General features: G+C 45.3%; 1 protein-coding gene across 1 annotated transcript; it reads left to right on the top strand.

Annotated features, from left to right (window-relative positions):
* The first annotated feature begins 432 nt into the window (after positions 1 to 432).
* Positions 433 to 22598, top strand: NR1D2 (nuclear receptor subfamily 1 group D member 2). The gene is made up of 9 exons (XM_061464942.1): positions 433 to 616; positions 647 to 707; positions 3762 to 4022; positions 5632 to 5720; positions 6668 to 6812; positions 8250 to 8866; positions 12364 to 12549; positions 16373 to 16583; positions 21566 to 22598. The coding sequence occupies exons 2-9, from the start codon at positions 692 to 694 to the stop codon at positions 21760 to 21762; spliced, it is 1722 nt and encodes a 573-aa protein (XP_061320926.1). The 5' UTR covers positions 433 to 616; positions 647 to 691; the 3' UTR covers positions 21763 to 22598.
* The last annotated feature ends 1118 nt before the right edge of the window (positions 22599 to 23716 follow it).

Consider the following 23716-nt stretch of genomic DNA (forward strand, 5'->3'; position numbering starts at 1 on the left):
GGTGTGCGCACCGCCGAGCTGTTTGTCCCGGCCTTTCCTTTCCCTCACAAGAGCAGAGAGCACACCCGCGCTCGCAGCCGCTCCGGCGCGCAGAGCTGATGAGCTGCGGCAAGCCGAGCACCGGCATTTCCTGCCGCTGCTGTGCGCGGAGCGGCCGCCGGCGGATGCTGGCACTGCTGCGGTGCTCCGTCCCCGTGCCCCGCAGTGGGCGAGCACTGCACCGGCAGTGGTGACCGGTTGCGGTGCCTTCACCACAGGGGCACTCCCCCCCCTTCCGCACCGCTACCGCCGCAGTGCCCCCACGCACGCGCCCGCGGCACGTGAGCTCCCGCGGCCCGCGCGGCGCGGAGGAAAGTGTGTCACTGGGTGAGGGGGGCGGCCGGGGGCGGGGCGGGGCCGGCGGGGCGGGGCCGGGGCCGGGGCTGGGGCCGGCGGTGCCGCACTCCGCGCTGCTCCCGATCGCTTTTGTTGTAAAGGGGAGGGCGCCGCGGCGGGTACAGGTGGCATTTGCTGCAGCCGCTCTGACGGGACACAGCGCGGCTGCTTCCCGCTCGCCCGCTGCATGTAGCGCTGCGGCGGGAGACGGCCGCTGGAGAGACTGAGACCGAGCGGAGCTGAGCACAGCACAGCCGTGCCGGGCCCGGCGGAGCCCAGCGCGGCGCCGCCCCTGCCCCTGCGGGAGGAGGCCGCCATGGAAGTCAGCGCTGGTAAGCTGCCGCTGCGGGCAGGGGGTACGGGGGGGTGCTTGTGCACGGGGCAGTCCCGCCGGGCCGGGCGGGCAAGGGCTGCCGGTGGCGCCGCGGCGTGTGTGTGTGTGTGTGTGTGTGTGTGTGTGTGTGTGTGAGTGAGAGCACGGCGAGCGGCGGCGCTTGCCCGGCCGCGGCCCCGCTGGTGCCCGGGACGGCGGCGCGCTGCCTCACATGGACCCGCCGGGCGAGCCATGTGCGCGCTGTGTTTACGTTCCGCGCGGCGTGCCCGCTCATTGGCCTTGCGGGGCGGTGACGCGCGGATTGCATAATAGTGCCGGGGCGGCGGCGCGGGGCTGCTGGCGGCGCGGACACGTGAGGCGGCCGCTGTTTTGGTGACCTACATTCGGGGCGGCGGCGGCGGGGCGCGACGGGGACACGTGGGGCTGCGGCGGGCCCGGCTCCGCCCCCAGCCGCGCCAAGGCCGCGGTCGAGGGAGGGCGGGGGGGGGGGGGAGCGTGAGGTCCCGGTGCGGGGAGGGAGCGGGGGAGGTGCCCGCACGCGCGCGGCCGTGTGCGGCGGCGGGGGCTGCCTGCTCGCCGGCCCCGCACGTGGAGCGGCCCGGTGCGCGGGGGAGGCGTTGTGTAACGGGGAGGGGGCGGCGGGACGGGCCCTTCCCGCGCAGCCCCGGGTCCTGCTTCCTGCGCCCTTCTCTTCCCCGCTAGCGAAGGGCGGTCAGTGGTGCCCCCGCAGCGCCGTCCTTGGGGCCGGGGGAAGCGGTTAAGCGTGGACCCAGTTTGCCGCCTCCTTCGCTCTTCTGTATCGCTACACCTTCCTTTCAGATGCTTGAGCGCTACGGTGTTTCCCCCTTCCCCTCATTAATTGAATCCGTGCACCGGGTTCCCTAAGCAAAACCCAGGACTGCCTTACCCACCGGCCATCGGGGGTCCCTTTCTGTAGGGGATCAGTTTAAAAAACCCGACCAGTGCACAGACCAGGGGCTTTGTTTTGAGCTGTCACCCTGAGCTATTGTATGGGAATTGACTCTGACTGCTGGCCAAACAAAAATAAGGCTTACAGGGAGACATAGCTTCTAAAATAAGAAAAGTAATGGGAGTCTTGACCGTGATGCAGACAAGACTGACAAGCTCCCTAGGATACAGCAGTAGCACAACTCTGTGGGCTCCTTAGGCTTTCGGAAGACAAGGAGTGAACCTCCCCATAGGCATACCCTTCCCATGCTCCCCTGTGACATTGGTGTTACCCTTGAGAGAAAAGGAACATCAGTGTTTATGAGGCAGGGTTTAGCGATAGTGGGGCAAGGTGGCAGCGTGGAGGAACACGGGAGTTCCCTGCAGGGACTGTGTTTGTGTGCCCTGCTTTGCCCTTTGCAGATAAGGACGGTGCCTGCTAAGAAGGAGCCTGGTGCTTCTCGGAGCAGGTGGACTGCGAGCTTTGACCTGGCAGAGGCACGTGCACCCAGACCTTTGTCAGATGGGTGATGTCTGGCACTAACACGGGTGTTTGGCAAAGTCTTTTCCTCATGTTGTTGCTGGCCCCGTGTCTCCCTTGCAATTCTCCTTGCTCCAAAAACCCCCAATCCTGAATGTGTGCCGTGCTGCAGGGAGGATTTATTGGAACAGAACACAATCTGTGCAGGAATGATGGCTGTGGTGGGGCATAGGGGCACGGGTGCCCAGGAGTCTGAGAATCAACTTGCATGTAGTGCACGTGTCACACAGCTGCTTGGTCTGACTTCTGCCCCACCAGGCAGGGGATCCTGTGGTGCATGCTTTTTTATGGTGTTGGTGGTGGTTTCCTTGGTAGAAAACATAGATGATAAAGAGGAAATGGGCCAGTGAAGCTGCTGCAGAAATGCTGAGAGGACCATTACAGCTGATAGAAGTAATGAAAATTTGTCTACCTGCAAGCAGTGATCTTTCCAGGGTTGTATAACAGCGCTGCCTTTGTCTGTGAGGAGGTGATGTCTGATGTGGGGAGCTGCAGCCCCAACCTGCCATGCCAGCTCAGTTGACCAAGGACCCTAAAGACACCAATGCTTTTATTCCTCCAGAGGAAGCCAGCATATGGCCCTTGTAAACTTTTTAATCCTTACTGGTGTGTGAAGTTGTACTGAGTTGTCTGTGAAGACGCTCTAAATAGCAGTACAGGCATGAGCTTGCGGAGTGTAGTTTATTTGAACAGTTGAGTGGCTTTTACTATTGAAGTTCTTATGTGAAATAATGTTTTCACATTGGCTTTTGAAATGCTGAGCCTTGGAGACAAACTCCAGTGAAGTGAAAACAACCTTCTCTTGCTTAGAAGCAAGAAAAAGGAACCTGAGAAAAGCCATTACTGCTCTGAGGTCTATCTGAGGACAAAAAGCTGTTTCATTTGAGGGATTCTCAAGTGCGTCAGATAGCAAGACGCGGCAGGACAGAGACTGCAAATAGCAGCCTAGCAGGTGGAGTTTAGCTACTGCTAGAAGCACTGCGAAGGCTTGCAGTTGGGCAAATGGTGCTCAGTAGGTTAACCAGGCGGCAGTGCTATTACTTTCCCTTGCCCCCTTCCCTTCTGTATCATGAGCACCTCCCAGTCCTTCCTTTCTGTGCCTCTGGCACGCAGCCTGCACGAAGTCTTTCTCCCTGCCCTATTTCTGTCCCTAACCTAGCTTGTTTGCATTCCAGCTCCGCAGCACTGTAAGGGCCTGGCTTTGCTGTGGCTCCTCTGCTCAGAGGGTGGCCAGGGAAGCCCTCCCTGGGCCTCCCCGTGGCCTCTCCCCACTGCCCCGTCCTGCAGCATGGTTTGTTGCTCTGTCCTTTGGGTCTCCTGTTTCAGCTTGACTTTGATCAGAGGAGGCTGATAAGAGGGAAGAAGGGGATGGGGCGGACTGGGAGGTCAGCCCTTGAAAACAAATGGAGAGGAGCAAGTTGGAGGGAGGGAGGCAGGGAAAGGAGTGTGCCCAGGAACACGTGATCTCTGAGTCTGGTGGTGCTGGGTCATGGTGTGGCTCACATGGCAGCGGTGCATGTCTGCTTGTTATGTCACTGTGCTGCCTTTTTTTTCTCGCCTTAGGGGGTGTGATAGCTTACATCAGCTCTTCAAGCTCGGCATCTAGCCCAGCCTCATGTCACAGCGAGAGCTCAGACAGCGGTTTCCAGTCGTCCTCTTCGCCTGTACCATCTTCTCCAAACAGCTCCTCCTCGGAAAGTGGCTGCAGCGGCCGGGGCAGCGAGGGCTCTGATGGGGCACCAAAGAGCGATCGGCTGGAGGAGACTATTAAAACAAACCAGTCGAGTGTTGCTGGCTTGACAAAAGGCCATAATGGAGTCACAAGTATGTTTGGTGCCAGTTCCTGTAACCACTGTTTCCCCCCTGTGTATTGCAACCCTGTGTATTACGACCAGATCCTCTGTGTGGTTTGCTGTGAAGGCATTTCTGTAATTATCCGTAAGCATGGAACTAAAGGATAGTCCTTTAAAATGCATTCAACTGTCGAGCTCCAGCTACTTACTTTGTGCTGTTTTGGTAATTGGAGGGGATCAGTGATAAAGAACTATATTTAAACAATTCTGGAAGGGCAGGAATCAAACTGAGTACTGAATTGAGCATTTTACCACACACCCGGCTGGAATTCAGACTAGTCTTTTGAAGGCTCAAGTCTTTTAATGGCAGAATTGTTTTATCATTTTCATTTGTTATGAATCTAGACTAAACATGTAACAGTTCTACCTTAAAAGTCTTCCCTCACCACCACCCCCCTTTTTTTTTTTCTTATATATAATGTTCTTATCCTAAGTTCTTAGTAAGAACATTTACTTCCTCTTAAAAATTCACTATCAGCTGTGTTTTTGGTGTCACGGCAGAGTTTCCTGAAGATGCAACCTGTTGTAAACTGCTCAGGCGGATGTGTGAATGCATGGATGTATAGATAGATAACATTTTTAGCTCAGTACTAGCTAGGTAAAGAAAAAAAAAACAAAAACAAAACCAGATTTTTGTGGTTTGGTTCTTTTTCAAAACCATGAAAAAAATAAAGTTTTAGTTCCTCTTTACAAATGAAACCCAAATGTCAAATACATTATTTTTCCTGGTAGAATATGTTTCTGCAGGAGTATTTCCAGCTGCCTTTGTTGCTCACTGTTAAGGTAATTTTGTGGTTACTGAAGTCACTGGTAAGACTCCCATTGGCTTCATTGAAAGCAGTGTTAGGCCAGCACTTAGGACTTGCAAAAAGTCTTTACTGAATGTATTGACAAGCTGAAATAAAACAGGTGGGGAAGAGTTTAAAAAACCCAAACCATGAGCATATTTACAGGGCTGAGAAAGTACTTTCAAGTTCAAGCATGCAAGCGTGCCGATCTGGATATGCACTCAATTGAGTAGTGTTTACGTATGAGGATGTGACTGAGTTACCAGTTCTAAATTGTTATCAGATAGGTAGAGTGTATAGCTTGTTTATGAAATATAATAAAATAAATGTCCTTTAATATTTCCATTTTAAAGAAAATATGTTAATTCTCTGTTGGGGAAACTGTAGCCTTTATATGGGCTTACTTTGTCCTGATGGAAAAAACAAGTTGAGCCCAAACTTTGGTAGCCTAGTTAACTAAATGGTCCCTTTAAAAGCGTGTGAATGTAACCAGACTTTCTGCAACTCAGTATAATGCTGCTGTGATTGAAAGTCCAGTGAATACATGCTTTCTCCCTGTCCTGATGAATGCTTCATGTTTGTCTTCCTCCTTCCCCCCTGGCCCTCTCTTGCACTGGTAGCTTCTGAACTGGTCAGGGATTTTGTATGTTCTTGTTTGTTCCTCTGCTGTGTTTTTTGTATGTTGAACTGACCTGACATATTTTGCTTTCAGTCTAGGTTTTAAAAGCTGGAAACACTCTTTTCAGTTGTCATTGGTTTTCTATATCCTTGACTTTTCTGTTCTGATTCTAGAATTTAATGGCATGGTTCTTCTTTGCAAAGTCTGTGGAGATGTCGCTTCAGGATTTCATTATGGTGTTCATGCCTGTGAGGGCTGCAAGGTGAGCTGTGTTTCTGCTCACCTTTCTGCTGGTGAAATTGTCAACTTCTCCCCATAGGGGAAAGGGGGTGATGCTGCCAAAAAAAAATATTGGTATGCTTCTCTGTTAAATTTAAATCTGAGAAATTCAAGGCGGTGTGTAAGTTGCAGGAAAAGGCAAATCACTTAGCAGGACACAGCATCTTCCAAACTCTGCGGTGCTTTCAGTTCTTGTCCCTTGTCCAGTCCTGCCTGACCTGGAGTGCACGGCAGATAACAAGACCTGCAGACAGAGGTGGGAAGGACCATGTCACGCCAGACATGTGAATGTTAATTGCATTAAGAGATAGTGGGTGTGAGTTGTCGTCTGGGCTAGGACACAGAACAAAACAGCTTCAGAAAGGCAGTTCTTTATCACAGGGAAAGCCAGAACTATGTGCTTGCGTGTTCATGCATCAGTAAATCTGTATTTTCTAATACTGTAACAATGAAAATGTTGTGTTCGGTGACAGAGCTTATCAACTTAAGGGTTATGTGAAGGAACCACCTTTGAAGGTCATATGGGACAACAGGATGGTTTTGTTGCCAGACTGGAGATTGAAGTCAAAAGATCTGATTTTGACTTTCATCTTTGTGCTGATGTCATAGGAGATTGAGTGCATCTCTTAGAAACTGTCAGTGCAGTGACAGAGGTAATACTGGAGATATTTTGCTCTTAGCTGCTGACTATGCAGGAAGCAACTTAGCATCTTCTATAATTAGAAATCATAATTAGTTTGCATTATACATAGATCACACACAAAGTATGTCATGAGCAGTAGCAAGTTCTGTAAACTCACTTTGGGCTGATGGCTCTGAAGCAGCTTATGGGAGGCAGGAAAGTTTTCTATGCTTGTGGAGAGGTGAATCTTGGCAGGAGGATTTGACATGTGCTGTAATAATAGTTCTGGGATTTTTGTTTGCTTACAGGGTTTTTTCAGAAGAAGCATTCAACAAAACATCCAGTATAAGAAGTGCTTGAAGAATAACAATTGCTCTATAATGAGAATGAATAGGAACAGATGCCAGCAGTGTCGTTTCAAAAAATGCCTGTCTGTTGGGATGTCAAGAGATGGTATGTTCCTGAGCAGTGGTCCTCTCAGAGGGAATATGCTGCCCACCTTGGAACCGATTGCTAAGGGTCTTAATGGCAGATAACGCTGCCAGCCCTGTTGTCAGGGTCAGGTTACCTGTTTGGGAGTGTTAAGATCAGCTTGCCTTGCTCCCTGACCATCCTGAACTGGTAACATAATACTGTCCCTGGAGGCTAATGCAGTGGGATGCTCTGCAGTGGTCTCTTAGGGGTATGGTTGTAATAAGAGTCTCGATTTTGTTTCTGCGAGTTTGCGTTGTTAGTGTTGCTTTTTCCATGAAAGGGAATTCTGCCTAAGCTGATAGTCTTAGAGTAATCATTATAAAGCCTAAATAGTTAGGTTTGGGTGCATGGGATGAGCATAATGACCGTGTACCTGCTGGGCTTTTTTTTTTTCCCCTTGGAGGGAGGGGGCAGGCAAGGAGGAAAGGGTAATGTCGAGCTGTGTCTCTGACCACCTTGCTTGCTATCCACTCCCTGTGACATTTTAAAGTGTAATGCTGAAGTTGTAGTTCATTTATCTGCTACAGCTTGATGTCACAAACCAGAACTCTTCCTCCTGTTTCACTTTTTAATTTTCTCAGGGTGTTTATTTCACAAGAACCAGGAATCTTTGGCTGTTAATAATTTAGTGGGTGGAGTGTTAAAACTTATCCTAAATAATTGTTCTGAGTTCTTGTCGTGCATGCGAGTTATTTCATCCCCTAGGCGCTTGTTTGCACATAAGGTTGCACCTGCTTTAATGAAAGAGAGTTAGTTACAGTAATGATGGACTACTGCACAAACATAATTACATCAGTCGAAACTGGTTATAAATCCTTGTAAGGCTGTGGTTGGATGGGCTGGTAGAGGCAGTTGTAGTTTCCTTAGGACAGGGTCAAAAATGCTGCAGCCACAATAATGCCCATCCCCTTGCCATCAGAAAATGTCAAGGCAAAGTTATCAGGAAAATGTACCGTTGCACTCAGCACTGACTCTCTTGTTTTGGCAAGTTATATAATTGGTCTATGAGGAGCGGTCTTGTAGGACATATTCAAATATGTTCTGAATTGTGTTTGCGTTCAGCTAATTGTCAGCTCACAAAGTTGTACTGGTTTGGTCAAGTCTTAAAGCCTGACAGTTAACTAAGAACTGTGTGTGGTTCATAGCCAGGTTTGTAGCAAAAGGGGAAAAGGCTTTAGATTATATGCTGTAGAGCTGCCTTCTCTTTGTATGTCAACAGTAGCGTCTATTTCATAGCTCAATCCTTGACTTCAGTGGTAATACCGCTGCTGTAGTACTGGTGAGAGCAGTTAATGTCTTCCTTTGAAAGGCAGGATTTTTGATGGGGGTGCGTATTCTGTGTGCCATGTTAACGCTTTCAGAATTGACCTTCTTTTTCTCTCCTCCTCCCCCACTTTCATCTCCCCACCTTCGTAGCTGTTCGATTTGGCCGTATTCCCAAACGTGAAAAACAGAGGATGCTGATTGAAATGCAGAGTGCCATGAAAACCATGATGAACAGCCAGTTCAGCGGTCACTTACCCAGTGAAGCATTAACAGAACATCAAGATCAGGCACCTCAAGAAGACCTTGCCTCCAAGCCCAAGCAAGAGCGGGAAACCATCAAAAGCCCTTCTTCCCCTCCTGGCGCTGACATGGCGAAGGAAGAAGTGATCGGTATGGTCACTAGGGCCCATAAAGACACTTTCATGTACAACCAAGAACAGTCCCAAAACCCAGCAGAGGTGATGCAGCCCCAGAGTGGGGAGAGAGTGTCAAAGAACACTGAGCAGTACATCTTGAGCAGCAACCACTGTGTTAGTGGGCTCGGCGGCCCTCAGTACCCTGAAAGTGAGCAGCATCTTGGTGGACAGTACAAAGGAAGAAGTGCAATGCATTATCCAAGTGGGCACACCATGTGTTTCCCAAATGGCCACTGTATGAGCTTCACCAGTGGTTATACTCAGCGACTGTGTGATAGGATCCCAGAAGATGGCTATTCTTCAAACAAGAGTACCACTTACTCTTGCAGCACTGGAGGAAGAATGCATCTGGTATATTGATATCAATTGTTTGATATGACTTAGTAAAAGGCTTGGTGATGGCTGTGATCCATCTGTGCCACTTCAGTGAAGCTGCGCACTATTGGCACAACTGCTGAAACCTAAAATAGAGACATGAGTTTGAGAGTACACATTGTGATGAAGGGGAATAGTGGCTCAAGTTGTGTGGAGGGTTTGAAATCATAGAAGTGATGGGGTTTCTTGCTTTTTAGCAAACTGAAAATAGCCTGATGTCAAAGGTTGAAGAAAACTTGCAGGTTTTGCCTGGCTTGACTTAACATGAAAATGGATGTTTATAAATAGAGCTTATAAATTGCCTTCTTCACTCAGTCTTGAAGGCTTCACTTTAAGATATCTATACAATCGGATATGCTGTATTTTCCTTCAAGGCATTTGAAGCAAATTTCTGGGTTGAAACCTCGGGGCTAGGATTTTAAGCCAGTCTGCATAGGCTGGTTTTGTTACTGGTTTTCTTGAGGGTTTTTTTGTTTGTGTTGGTTTTGGGGTTTTTGTTTGTTTGTTTTTCTTGGGTGGTGTTTTGTTTTAACAGGGCTAAGCCAATTTTACAGGCAGTGTAAAATACAGACTCAGTGGGACCCACAGGTTGCATATCCTTCTCCCCAGAACATCTTCAGCTCTGAACAGAAGCAGGAGGAACATGCACAGATGGAACTGCTTGTTGGTTGAGGGTCTTTTCTGTAGTACTTGCTCAAGTGTAGCTCTGAACACGCTTCTAGGAACCTTAGATGACTTTGCTATTACACTTTCTCACTGAATTCTTAACAAAGATTTTCTTGCATGTAGATTTTGTTTTTTTTCCTTTCCTTAACAGGTCCCTCCCTTTTGCCTTGCACCTGCTGTTCCTCTGCCATTCAGGCAGCTGGTTCTGTAAGCCCCTTAAAATAGATTGTCCTTCTATTTATCACTAGAATTGCCTGGGATGAGGGAGCATAACATCCTTGTTCTCATTCTGCACTCCTGTCAAGAGGCACGAGCCCCTGACCTTTCTGAAGTACTTGAGCTGCCAGTGGTTTTCTTCCTCTAAGTTTGTAAAGGTTCTTCACATGTTCTTGAAGACCCCTGAAGGTCTTCACACAGTGAAGGCTGCTTATCCTGATGCTGGGTTTTTCTTTTGTTGTTTTTCTTTTCCAGTTTTGGTTTGTTTTTTTCTCTTTGGCTACCACAGATGTGGACCATGCCATTGCTAGCAGGCTCTGACTTTAATTGCAGACTCTGGGCAAATAGTAATTCCCAGCCTTTCTTCCTTGCAGGGAAAGTATGTGGAGTCACTGCAGTGGCATTCTTGGCACTCCTGAGAAGCAGAGGTTAAACCTGCCAGTATGGGCAGGCAGGGAGTGGCCCTGCCTGTAGAGGCCCAAACCAGTCATTTTAACCTGTGCATAGTAGCTGCAGGGAGGTTTAACACAGCTGATGATGAGGAGACAAAACTGAATCCAGCCGAGCACTGCACCCTCCCTCCCTGACATGAATGGGGGGGTTGACAGGGAACTTGGATTAGGATACGTCTAAAATGAATCAGTAGCAATAGGGGAGTGCAGTTAGTCTCTGAACCAGAATAGAGACAGATGTTCAGGAATTTGGTTTGTTTTTTTTACTCAATACCTGCACAGAAAAGAACAGGTCATTCCTGACAAGGTTCTCTAAAGACAGCTAGTGACTGTACAAGTTGACACTTGCTTCCATAGGAAGCCTATTGGAGTTCACGGAGAGTCTGGATGATGCTCTTAGTCCTATGGTGTAGTTTTAGGTAGTCCTGCATTTCAGGGAGTTGGAAGAGACTCATAAGGAACGTCAAGCCCAACTTGAGATATTCCATGACTCTTGGGCAGAGGTCTCAAGAGAGCTTAGACATAGTACATAGAGGGGAAAACTGGTGGTTTTCCTGTGGGTCAGAGTGCCTGGGAGTTAGGGTAGATCATCGTAGGATGAGAAGTTGAGGTGCTTTTTGTGTCCGATTCAGAGCCAAGTGCTGAACCAGATTCTTTGTTTTCAGAGTGTACTGTGCTTTTAGCAATACTTGTGTGAACTGTTGCAATACCATCAACAGAGCAGTGGTTTAACGTCTGTCGTGCTTCTAGTTGTGTGCCTAGACCTGTTATTTTACCAAAATATTTAGTGATTCTCAGTTTATAGGAAAGGTCCCCCTTTACTCCATATGTAATCATTTGGGTTTGGGTGTTGTCCTCAGATAGAAGTTATGTTGTGATTCACAGCTGAACCAAGAAATCTACAATGCTGTTCTTCGACTTCAGAGGAAAGAGAAAGGGAAGAGCTTTCTGTGTATTGACTGCCCAGTTACCAACTGGCATTTGAAAACAAACAAACAAAACCCAGCAAAAAAAACCCACATCAGAAATTTACATCTATCTCCATCTTGTTTTCTCTAGCCGTTGCTAAATACACAAACGCACACTCCTGCATGTGTGTATATATATCTGTTGAATATATTGTTATCTTAGGATCTTCCATGCAAAGAATTGCTAGGCAATTATCAGTTTCAACATGAAAAAGCCAGCATAGCTCTGAGAAATTGCTAATCTGTTTCACTTGCTTGGCTGACATTATGTAGGATTACATCCACCTTTTAGTATACCTGTGAGGAATACTTAAAGGAATTCTCATCCTTGATGACAGGTGAAATGAATATTAAAAGATTTAAACTTCATTAAAAGATGCAGATTTTAGAAAGCAGAACTGAAATTATCTCGGCGCATCAGGTTGGGTTTTACAGAGGGAATCTGTTGGCAGTCAGCCTTGACTGATACTTCTTATCTCATTGTAATGGATTCAGACTGTCCTACAAAAAATTGCTGTATGTTTGTATAAAAGAAAGAGCATTTTTTGCTCTTTCTTGTGACTGAGCAAGATTGGCATATCAGTTCCTTGGTCATCCTCCTTCAGTGATGCAGATAAAAATAAACATCTAGGAGGGGAAGGTTGTCTTGGTAAACCCATGACTCAGGAAGCCAAGGCTCGCTTCCTTGCTCTGGTGTTGACACGTTTGTCACCTTGACTGAATCACTTTAATTGCCTGCAAAACAAGAAAGATAGATTAGAATGAATGTAGTAGTGACTGTGAGATTGCAGTTGATTGTGAAATCGTGATTAATTGTGAGATTACAGGAGTAATGCAAGCAAAAAATCCAGAGGTCTGGCATGAAGTTGAGATCAGGGAAGAACAGCATAACCTGGGTTCTCTCAGCATTTCTGCTGTAAGTGATGTTGACGTTGCCAAGGTCAGCAAATTTAGAAACAGATTGCTACTGCTGTGGTGGGGTTTTTTTGTTCATTTTAAAGGGAGGGGGAGAAATCCAGTTGCTTTGGGAACTGGCTGAGGAATACTAATTTTTTTTCTCTGTGCATCATTATTGCAAAGCTTTCTTGAAGAATAAACCTGCCTTTTTCAAGTATTTGTTAGTACTTGTAATGATAAAGAGTTGTTTTCTGCATGTGTTTCATAAACATAGGTCTGCCCAATGAGTAAGACTCCCCATGTGGACCCAAACAAGTCTGGCCATGAAGTCTGGGAAGAGTTTTCCCTGAGTTTTACCCCTGCAGTGAAGGAAGTGGTGGAGTTTGCCAAGCGCATCCCAGGTTTCCGAGATCTCTCCCAACATGACCAGGTTAATCTTCTGAAGGCTGGGACCTTTGAGGTGAGACCACTGTGTGTATATTGTGGACCTGACAAGCTGTGCATCAGTCTGACCCCCTTAAAAATAAATAGAACTGGATTATATGGGGCAAAACCAGCTTGTTCGTGGATGCTGTTTCTTTAAGCTGATGGTGCCAGTGCTTCTGTTTGGTCAGATCTTGGTGAGCTGTCCCTCTTCCAACAAGCTTAAAATTGCTCAGGCTTTCAACCTCTTCCTCTTCCCTGGGCAGTAATAAATGAGTAGCGAGGAGTTTATTGGGTTTGCATAGGAGGAACTACTTTGAAAGCTGTCTTTGCTTAGCCTGGAGAGGAGCACAGTGCATCTGGAAGTGTGGCTAGTTTAGAAAGTTACCTATTGACCAGTTTTGTAGAGGAAAGTCTTTATCACTCTGTATGTCCTTCCTTCTGCCTCTGTGCTCCCTACCAAAGCCAGGGCATCCATCCTGACCAGCCACCACTAGCCTTTGATGGCAGTTGGGGGTTGCTGAAGCCTCCATCTCCAGCATAGTAACACTGGTAACTAGCTGTACTACTGCAGTTCTGTAGATGTCGTACCACCTGCAACGTGACTCACAGACTAATCCCACCAAGTCCTTGTGGTTAATTTCATCCACTTGTGATCATGACATATGTACGAATTAGTGGTGTTAAATTGGAAGTGATACTGGAGAGCTTGATGCTGTTTTATAATTAGTGACCTTCACCAAGAGACCTTTACTTAAGGTTTAAGTTCCTCTTCCATACTCCTGCATCTGTTGGAAACCATACACGTTTTATAAGTATTCACATGTCAAGTTTAAACATAAAGGGCTGGTAGAGCTGAAATCCCAAGTATTCAGTGTTGTGTGCTTTCCTGGGGAAGGCAGGACTGGTGATGTTTTTGCTCTTGTTTAGTTGATTTATTCGTTCAAAGAGAGATGCTGGATTTCATATTTACTTGAACTGAAGCCATTTCTTGTGTAATGTGATGGGTCTTCCACCTGCATTTGTTTAGCCTGGTTCTAAAATGGGTAATTGTTGGGCTGGAAAGTACAGGTTACACTGCAAGACCTGGTGCCTGGAGCATGTCAGTTTCTTTGTTTCTTCTATTTTGCTGTCATGTATTTTTTGCAGTTATTCTTGACCTTTTACAAGTCATCTACGGCTCCTGGAGCTAAGGGTTGTATTTTCAGTTCTTCACTACAGCTTGTTAAACTGGTGTTCACATTACACAAAAATGTTAGTTCCTTCCTCTGTAAAGTGGTATGCTGTCCAGTGCCTGCGAGGAGGGTAGAGAATCAAGCCTGAACTGTTCCTAGAATGCAAGATCAAATTTTCATGTTTTGCACGTAAAATGTTTGGTCCTGCCTTTTATTCACCTCAAGCCTATTCATATGCCTTTTTGCCAGTTACAAGCACTGCTGATAAGTTACTATATCAAAGAGAATTAATAATAATGTATGGCTGCATGCTTATCCCTGTTCACTTATTAATGAAACATTAATGATTTCTGTTACCAAGCTGGTACCTGTAGTTAAAGGCCTATGTTGGCATCTTAGCAACAGGGAAAAAAAAACCATAAACAAACAAATCCCAACAAACAAACAAATGAAAAAATAATGCTGCAGAGCACTGGAAAAAAACCAGACCCAGCAGGATTTATGAAATCATTGCAGTAGATGCAAAAACATCTTGAAAGCCTGGTACGTACAAGGTCATTTCTTTTTTCTGGGTAACTAAACTAGGATATCCCAACATCTGCATGTTAATAGAAGTAGCTGAGTAAAAGTACTGCCTCGGAGCCTGTTCTGGCTCCCTTCGGCACCAGTGTGTGGCTGTCTTGGCACTGTGCTTACCACTAGCTCATATTCAAGGAATGCTTGTTTGTCTGGGGACAAGAAGATGCATGGAGACTATGTTGGTGGAGAAGCAGCATAGCTGTATATAATTACACATATGTAAGCTAAGAAGCCCTCTTAAAACTGGGGGTACTGGGGACCTTGCTATATAGTGGTGGGATCTACATGGCCTTAATGGGAGCCAGGTTAGAAATAGCCATGAGTCTCAAATAAGGAACTCAACTGGATTTTTAGTTGGTCCTCCCCAACATCCACAAGCCTCCACTCCAGATGTAGTTGATGGCAGAACTAAGAAGGACCTTGGATCCATTGGGGTAGTGACTCAATTTCTGGGGGAGAAGTGAGCAAGCACTTACCTATGTGGAGACTTTCATGTGCTTATATTGCTATGGTCAGGTGATGGGGTTGAGCAGGTATATCCTCAGCATGCACAAATAAGAATCCTGAAGTGAAATGGGGTGAATTAATCATGTGCTATGCCCGTCTAAACCATTCTTCCTTAGATTAGAAGGGTGACATTGAAATCTATAGGTCTTTTCCTTAGTGTAAATCAACACAGTTTCATGGGCTTCAGTTTTGAATAACAATGTTAATGCTGGTTGCTCATTATTTAAAGTTAATGTTTCTGAAGCCCAGTTTGGTAAGGGAAATAACCATATTTAACTGAAAGGTTGGGGTACCTGGTAGGTCCCTGCTAATGCACAAGTTCAGCTGTGTCTGCCTGCCCTTTGTGTCCTTTTCTTGTATTCTGAGGGCTTCTGCACCTAGGTTTCTGCACGCTGTAGTCAATATCATCAAAGGACACATAGCTTAGCTGACAAAGGTGAACAATATATAGTGCTTATGTGTCCATCAAGATTGCTGCATGTCATTTGGCTGTTTAAATTTAGGAGCAGGTCATTTAACGTGCATGAATGGTGCTTAAATTCTCAAACATCTTCATTTTTTTGAGCCGTCCTTCTTTAAAGCTTGTCAAAAGCACCAGTCTTTGCTGAAAACCTGGTTCTCTTCTCAAATGTAGTACACATTTAAATTCATGCAGTTATGTAGGGTAAGTGACAAGAGACAACTTTCACACCAAGAGATTATCACAAGTCTGAAGTTCTAACCAGTGCCAGTTGGTTCATTTTCTCTAAATAAGAAGGCTGTTCTGTGCAGCTTAAACCTTGGACAAGTAAATAAGGTTGTTGAACGTGAGCAAATGAAACTTTACAAGCCATTCCAGAGGGAAACGTTCACAGTACGACTGAGAAACCACAAGAGAAATTTCAGCCCAGAGGGGTAAGTTCAGCACATGTCAACTGCTCCAGCCCAGGTGCTTATACCAAAAGGGTATTCCCAGCTGCAGCTACAGACCAGGTGCTGTTTCAAGCCCTGCTTCCCTTGACTTTTGAAGGCTGTACCTCTGGCTTCTTTCTACCAGAGCTCTTTAACATTCCTGTGGATACAGTGATGCAGCATGGTACTTTCCCAAAGAATGCCTAGTGGTCCAGATCATTAGGTGGTGTAAATCAGCATTGTTTCAATGGAGCTGCTCCACTTTACACCAAGCAAGAATCTGGTTCAGTATCTTCATTTTGCTTTTTGTGAGTGTGGCCAAGAAAGCCTTTCTTTTAATGCTCTGTATGCCTTTGGCTGTTCGATGGCTTAAGCAAGTTGACCTACTGGCATATTTATGAATGGCATTGTCTTTGTGGCTCAGTCTGTCTGAGGCTTACATTTTAATTTTCTTCCCTTTGGTGTGCTGTAGCCCCTCCCCTGCATCCACTGACAAATTTCTTCACTTGTTTGTTTCTCTCAGGCTACTGGGTCAGAGCTTGCACTGATTTTGACAGGTCAATAGCATGCTGTCAGTGTCTGTGTAGAATGCTTGTACAGCAGTTAATGAGACAGTTGGGATGATGTTAAAAGGTTTAATTTTTTCTTTGTCTTTCCTTGAATTCTGCCTATATTTATGTGGTTTTGTTCTGTTTTTTCTTCCACCAGGTTTTAATGGTACGGTTTGCGTCTCTGTTTGATGCAAAGGAACGTACCGTCACCTTCCTGAGTGGAAAGAAGTACAGTGTGGATGACCTGCATTCAATGGGAGCCGGTGATCTGCTCAACTCAATGTTTGAATTTAGCGAGAAACTAAATGCCCTGCAACTTAGTGATGAGGAAATGAGTTTGTTTACAGCAGTTGTCCTGGTATCTGCTGGTAAGGAGAGAAAGTTGAATTGCACCTTTGCCAACTATTAGATACATCTTTTTATTAGAAGATTCCTGTAAAATGTATACCTGTTCTTCCACATCTAAGTGCAACTTAGTAGGCTTTAAACTACTAGCAGCCTGTCAGTTACATATCTGCTTTTTTTGATACTGCCTTTTGGGAAGATGTGACAGTAGGCTTGTATTTTCTTACTACTTTCTATAGAATGCAAAAATGCATCTCATGGCTGCCTGGTGGCCATTTAGAAGCTATTTGTCTGACTTTTAAGTTTCCCAGGACAGCATCAGTGAAATGACTCCTGACTTGCACAGCTTAAGTCTTGGGAAAAGGCAGTATTTCTACTTCCAAGTACTGTCACGGAGGTCTATTGCATATTTTACTTAAATCCAAATCCAGCGGTTTGATCTCTGCCTATGTCAGCAAGAAAGCCCTGTTCATCTGCATTGTGACTTCTTACCACAAAAGGTCTGCCAATCCACTGACATCTTTGCCAGCCTCGTATCTTGTTTCAGTCACTGGATATACAGAACACCCTGGCCCACATTCAAAGAAGGATTAAGCACCTACTTCTGTAGTATTATCTAAAGCCTCAAATTAGGCACATTAACTCTGCATATAATGCCTGAAATACAAGATGCAGAATCCCTGCTTGCTGGGTAAGGAGCTCTCTAGAGGTAGCTAACAGGAATGCTAGTAGTGCCTACTTGAACAACAAGCCAGCATTTGGGGGCCACTTGCTTCTTTAACAAGTGTACATCTTCCACATGAGTGGTTTAGACCCACATTTTCCTTATCAGGAAGGGGCACCCCAGGCATCATGCTGTAGGCACATGAAGCCTCTGTAGACAAGGTAGGACAATTTAGTCTAATAGCTTTGTGCTATTCAGGCCTAACTGAAATGTTTTAACACACGATGGGCAGCTGTAGCCTTTTCAATTTGTAAGTGGTGGTAATGAGTAAAGGGTGGTACAGACTTTGCAAGCTTTGAAAGCTAGAATGAATGGCAGCATGAAGCAAGCATGGCACTGTAGTCAGCTAGTGAAAATGTTCAGTTAACAGAGAGAAACCTGGGGGTTTAGTTGCTTTTCCAGACTCCGCTTTACAAATTTTATCTTAAAAACCTAAATTGTCAAGAACTGGAGATAACCTTTAACTAAGGACTGAGAACCAGGCTTCTTCCCTCATTGTGTAATGCTACAACCACTCTTCTTGCTAGCTCAGCTGCTGGGCCCTAGAATGACACAATTGCTGTGTCACCTGTTTTGAATGTAAGTGGCTGTATCTGTTCTGTTAAATGTGCTTATAGCCCCAAACCAGCCTCCTCCAGGCTTTTAGATGGTGTTTCATGCAGTTGCTAGCTCCCAGTAGGGCTTAGCTTAGGGATGGTCTGTAACATGCAACATGTAATATCAGAATCGTGCAAGATGACAAAAAGAGGTGGAGTTTGGTATTCAGCCTTCTTGCAGCTGCTGAGGATTTTTCAGATCATAGTTTGGACATCACTGCTACCTAGCTTAGCTGCTGTGTGATCTCATCTGCAGTCTGATAACAGCCTTCCTGGACATCTTCACAAGCTGTTTCTAGGGCTTTATAAAATACAGCTTTGCTAGTGTTTTAATGCTTATCCTATGTTCCAGACACAGTAGCATCCTTGATGATCGCTGTGAGTCTAGCAGCTTTCAGATCAACTTCACTCTGTAACTTGTAACTGAATGGAAGTGCTGCGGTTGTTACTTGCTCAAGTGAGTAAAGTGAGCAAGCTTCATATGTGGGCAGGTGCCTGAGAAGAGCAGAATTGTCCCCAACACAGCTTTTGTGGAAGCCAGGAGGAGAAGGTACTGGTAGAACTGAAGGATCATGGGCACTTGTTGATTAAACAGATCTTGAATGACAGATCCTCTACACTCTGCCCCTCAAGGAGGAGGCGTAGAGTAATTTCCCATAAGGTGGAGGAAGAGCTCAATTAGAGAAGGAGGAAGGGTTCAGGAATAGCATTAAAGAAGATGACATGGAGATGCAGGCAAAGGCAAAGATGCTGTAACTGAAAGTAGAACTGAAAGTGGAAGAATAAAATCTTAATGCAATTAGGATGACTCCATCTCAGAAAGAAAGCTACTCAAGAAAAGATTGTCAGGAAGAAAGCAAAGTAGTCAAGATTTACATCAGCTCCAGAAGCAGACAAGAGTGTCGGACTGTTGAATCCTGCTTATGTGATCCAGAATGTAGCATACCATGCTGCACTAGTTAAAAATCTTTTAAATTAAAAAACAAAAAACCCCAAAACAATCCAAAAACCCATGAGCAAACCAACCAACGCAAAACTAAACATCAGTGGGGAAAAAAAGAAATGTTCAGAACTCTCTTAGTGCTAGTAGGGAGGAGACTTGTCAGAAGCATCTGCACATTAACACTGGATGAATACCCAGTCTTAGGAAGGGTACTTAGAATGTGCAGAAAGAAGCAGGAGTAGTAGCAAGGAGTGCGTGTAACTGTGTAGAACCTCTTGTTTTGGTGTCATATGCAAAGAGAGGAAAAGCGGGGCCATACAGTGGAGACGTGGGAGTATTTCTGGTGGTGCTGAGGAATTACATTTGTACCATTCCAAAACTGAAAGAACCTTTGGCTTCAGTTACCTAGATGTGTTGAAGATGAAGGAGAGATAGCAATTTGGATCATGGGCTCTAAAGAAGGGAGAAGCAAGGTGGAAGCAAAGCTGAAAGAATGTGTTTTTCACAGGACTAGATACCAGATAATCTCTTAACTGAGGGTGATACTTTGTGGTAGAAGAATGTATAATACACACCCTCTATTATTCTTTCTTATTGGGATAGTACTAACAGAAACTTCTGCTGGCCCCTGGGAGCAACTAGAAGTAGGCTAAGAGGGAAGGAGAAGAAAGACTTGCACTAATTGAAGAGAGGAGCCTACAGTAACTTGCTGGAGACAGCCAGGAAAGACTGGACTGCATTCTTCTGCCTTCAGAGGCAAGGCAGGACTGTTGCCGCTCCACAGAGCTCTTGAGAAGTCTCATATGGCTTATGTTGTCATCTCTGCTCAGGGTAGAACAATCAGGTTGTGTGAAGTGGGGGGTAACTGGGGTAGATGGTTTAACCAATAAAGGCAGAGGGGCATTTCCTCACTCATGCTGTCATGGAGAAAGCATGACAGTCTTCACTGTTGTGGTTTAAGTCCAGCTGGCAACCCAGAACCACACAGCTGCTTGCTCACTCCCCCTGCTTCCTCCCCCTGCTCCCAGAGGGATGGGGAGGAGGATCGAAAGAATGTAACTCCTGTGGCCTGAGGTAAGAGCAGTCCAGTAACTAAGGTATAACACAAATCACTGCTGCTACCACCAATAATAATAATGATAAAGGAAATAACAAGGGAAGAGAATACAACCGCTCACCACCCACCGACCGATACCCAGCCCAACCAACCAGTGATCTAGCACTTCTGGGTAACTGGCCCCCAGTTTATATACTGGGCATGACGTGCTGTGGTATGGAATACTTCTTTGGTCAGTTTGGGTCTGGTGTCCTGCCTCTGCTTCCTTCTGGCTTCCCCTCCTCCCTGACAGAGCATGAGACTCAGAAAGTCCTTGGTCAGAATAAACATTGCTGAGCAGTAACTAAAAACATCGGTGTTATCAGCACTGTTACCAGGCTGAAAGTCACAAACCACAGCTCTGCACCAGCTACTAAGAAGGAGAAAAATGACTGCTACTGCTGAATCCAGGACATCACAGAAGAGTGGAATGTGTGCCAATAATTCGATATTAATCGAAGTTCCTAATTGTTAGAATAGAAGGTTCTGGAACAGTCTTTCTGAAGAAACAAAACACATTAACTTCTTCAAGATGGATCATTAAGTGGTTTATTTAATATTTTTTCCCCATAGCAGTAGGGACCTGCACCAGTCTGGTAGGACTTCCTGGACTCTGTTCACCTGAGAGATCTGATAGGATTGACACTGACAGCATAAGGAAGGGATTCCCACTCTGACTGTAAGATCTGACTCAGTGTTATTCCAGAAAGCTGTTGTCATTCTGTGTCCCAGTTCGTGAAGTGCTTAAGTATGTGTACACATCAAAGCACATTTCTATTCATGTCCATCACTCGTGTATGTATGTGCCCTGCTGAATTTACTTAGTGTTTAAGAAGACAGGATACAGTTTGGAAAAAACAGCTCCTGTGCATGGTTGTTAGATGAGGCATTTTGCTTAAAAATCCATCCTTTCAAGCTGGTTACTTAGGTTCCACCTAAGGACAACAGGCTTGTTCTTAAATGCAATTTTCTGGAAAGGGGTGATTTGAGCATGGGATGAGTGCAGTAAGTGGAAGCACAATATTTTTCTTCATGTTGAAATTCTTCCTCAGCTGGGAATTTTTGGGTGCATCATGTTTCACTTTGTAGGTGCTTCAGAACACACTCGGAAATAGTGGCCAGTCATGTCAAGGCTTGTACTTCCCTTGTCTTGGGGATCCCATTGGGCAGATATGAGTGTGGGTTGTCCCGAGTGGGATTTCTCACTCAAGCATAAACTTCCAGTTTAAGTTTAGGGTTCTGTGTCCAGCCTTGCGAAATGTTGGGGCTTCTTGCTTTCATGTGTCCTCTCTCCTTGCATTGAAATCTGTGAATCAGCAAAACATTTAAGTGTGTGCATCAGTCTGTCCTTTGCTGGAAACATGGGTAAGTGATTACAGGAAAGGTGATTGAATGATGCCAGGTCCACGTGAGCTTAATACTTTACAAAGTAAATAACATTTGAAAGACTTTTGGTATTGTGGGTTTGAAACGTCTGACATAAGTATTTAATTATTCTTGTGCTTGTTAATGTAGTGAGTGATTCTTGCAGTGGTTTTATGGTGCAAAGTATGTAACTACATCCATTCAGTCTTCCCCCTCCCTGTTTTTCTCTCTCTTACCCCCCCTCTTCTCCACCGCCAATCCCTCCACCCCTTTCTTTTTAGATCGCTCCGGAATAGAAAATGTCAATTCTGTGGAGGCGCTTCAGGAAACACTAATCCGTGCATTAAGGACCTTAATAATGAAAAACCACCCCAACGAAGCCTCTATTTTCACAAAACTTCTTTTGAAGTTGCCCGACTTGCGTTCCTTAAACAACATGCACTCTGAAGAACTCTTGGCCTTTAAAGTTCACCCATAGGCCTTTAGGTCTCATTTGTACTTGGACTTGCCTCGTGTTAAAATGTTTTGTGCTAAAATATGTATTTATACAGTTGTACCACTTGTTGGAGAGAGAGAGTTCACAGACTGTGAACAATTGATAGCTGTCCCTTAACCATGCAATAACGCTTCAGCAGGTGCTTTCAGCTAGCGGCGGCGCAGCATTCAGACTCCTCCAAAGACATCCAGACCCAGCTGTGCTGCACTTCTGCGGAGGAGGTTGTGATAAGCCCCAGTAAATATGGACTGCTCTTTCCTTTAGAAAAAAAGAACCACCGCTGCCCTCTCATGTAAACTGAACGCAGAAGAGCTGTGTATGTGCATACAGAGCATGGAATGGGGTGGGAACGATCCTGCGCTAGTAGGAACATGGAAGAGCTGATTTAATTGGTCTTTCACTTATCTTATAGATGTATGTCTGTCTTTTGATAACTCACTCATGGTTTCCACTGTTGTTATTCCATTAAACCTGATGGAATGATTTCAGCCTGCACCAACTCTTCACTGAGCATGTGTTCATGCCATGTGTATATAATATAAATAATTAAGTAATGAGTGTTTATGGCTATATAAAGTACAGAGTTGTGTGTATATATGTGTATGTATATAAATAGTTCTATACATAAAGTATACATATAATTTCTTCACAATATTTTAAACTGTGGAGGAATTTAAACTTACAACAGAAGGTGATCTATGGGAAGAACCAAATAGATGCACTTTGCATATTGCTGAACTAATTAGCTGACCATTTTTTAGAAAACATCCAGTTTGCATTAATATGCTGTGTTTGTTAATTTGAAAAAACAAAACCAACATCAAAACAAAAAGACCAAAACCAAACCCAGAATGGCACCAAAGGGGCAGAGCACGATTCAGTTTATAGAAGGGGTTTGTGTGGAATCTCAAGTGGAGAGGGTTAGTTGTGTTGCAACTGAGATTGTCTGTTGCCACTGAGGTTTTTATATTCTGATGAACGTTAAAGAAGCACCAGATGCTCTTCAGAAACTTCAGCACAGCCAGAAAGAAGCTATCAAATGAATAACAGTATCTATCAGAGGAAAAAAAAAAACACAAAAAACCAAAAAAAAAGTGGGAAAAATGTGTCCATGGTTGCATTTGGGTGTCTGTGTGTTCTGTGACTGTTTATTTCTTGCAATACATCATTTTGCTGCTTCATTGCTAAATGAGAATTGAAAATGAAAATGTGAGATTCCCCATGTCTTTTCACAATCTGGGCTTTGTGGTTCTCATGTCTGTTCTTCTCTCCACCGGTGCGTGTGCATGTGCGTGTGTGTGTGTATGTGCAGAGAAGGTGCAATGGATGGTCTGGATTTTTTTTCTTTTAAAACTACCACAAAACCCAGCCAAATAAGTGGGACTTCTTTTTTTTTGTTGTTTATGCCAGTAGCAAATTACAAAGCAGATCCTCAAGGCTAAAGATTCTGCTGGTTTTCCATCTAGGAAAGTGGCGCTCTATGGTTTTTTTTCCCCTCCATTTGTAGCAGGACCTGGCACCAGAAAAGAGAGACTTTTAAAAGTCAAAGCAGTTGTGTTAATTAGCTATGTTTATGTTTTGCTAATGTGGGAAGAAGCAGCTCCCTTACGGCTGTGTTTAGTTACCTTAGAGAGGTAGGTAGCCTTCTGGGACTGTAGTGCTTAGTAACACTACTGTGCAGAGGGAGAGACCTCTCTGGTTATTGCTGTGTTCAGGTGTATGCAGTAGTTGAGGCCAGGAGCCAGGAAGCCACCAGACTGCAGGGCTCTTGCTGTGCAGGAGCAGCTCTGGCACATGAGTGATTCAGTGGGAGCCCGTGTGCCTGCCATGGAGCTGGAGCAGAGGCAGACCTCAGCCTGCCCCTGAGTATCAGGAGCTGGGCAGGGGATGGGAGGCTTGCACCCTACCATGGCTCTGGTCACCTTTGGGCTAGGGA

Source organism: Pezoporus flaviventris, unplaced genomic scaffold, assembly GCF_033815535.1.
Source record: "Pezoporus flaviventris isolate CSIRO_AGI_PZ_B2104156 unplaced genomic scaffold, CSIRO_AGI_Pfla_v1 ptg000037l, whole genome shotgun sequence".
Lineage (NCBI taxonomy): Eukaryota > Metazoa > Chordata > Aves > Psittaciformes > Psittacidae > Pezoporus > Pezoporus flaviventris.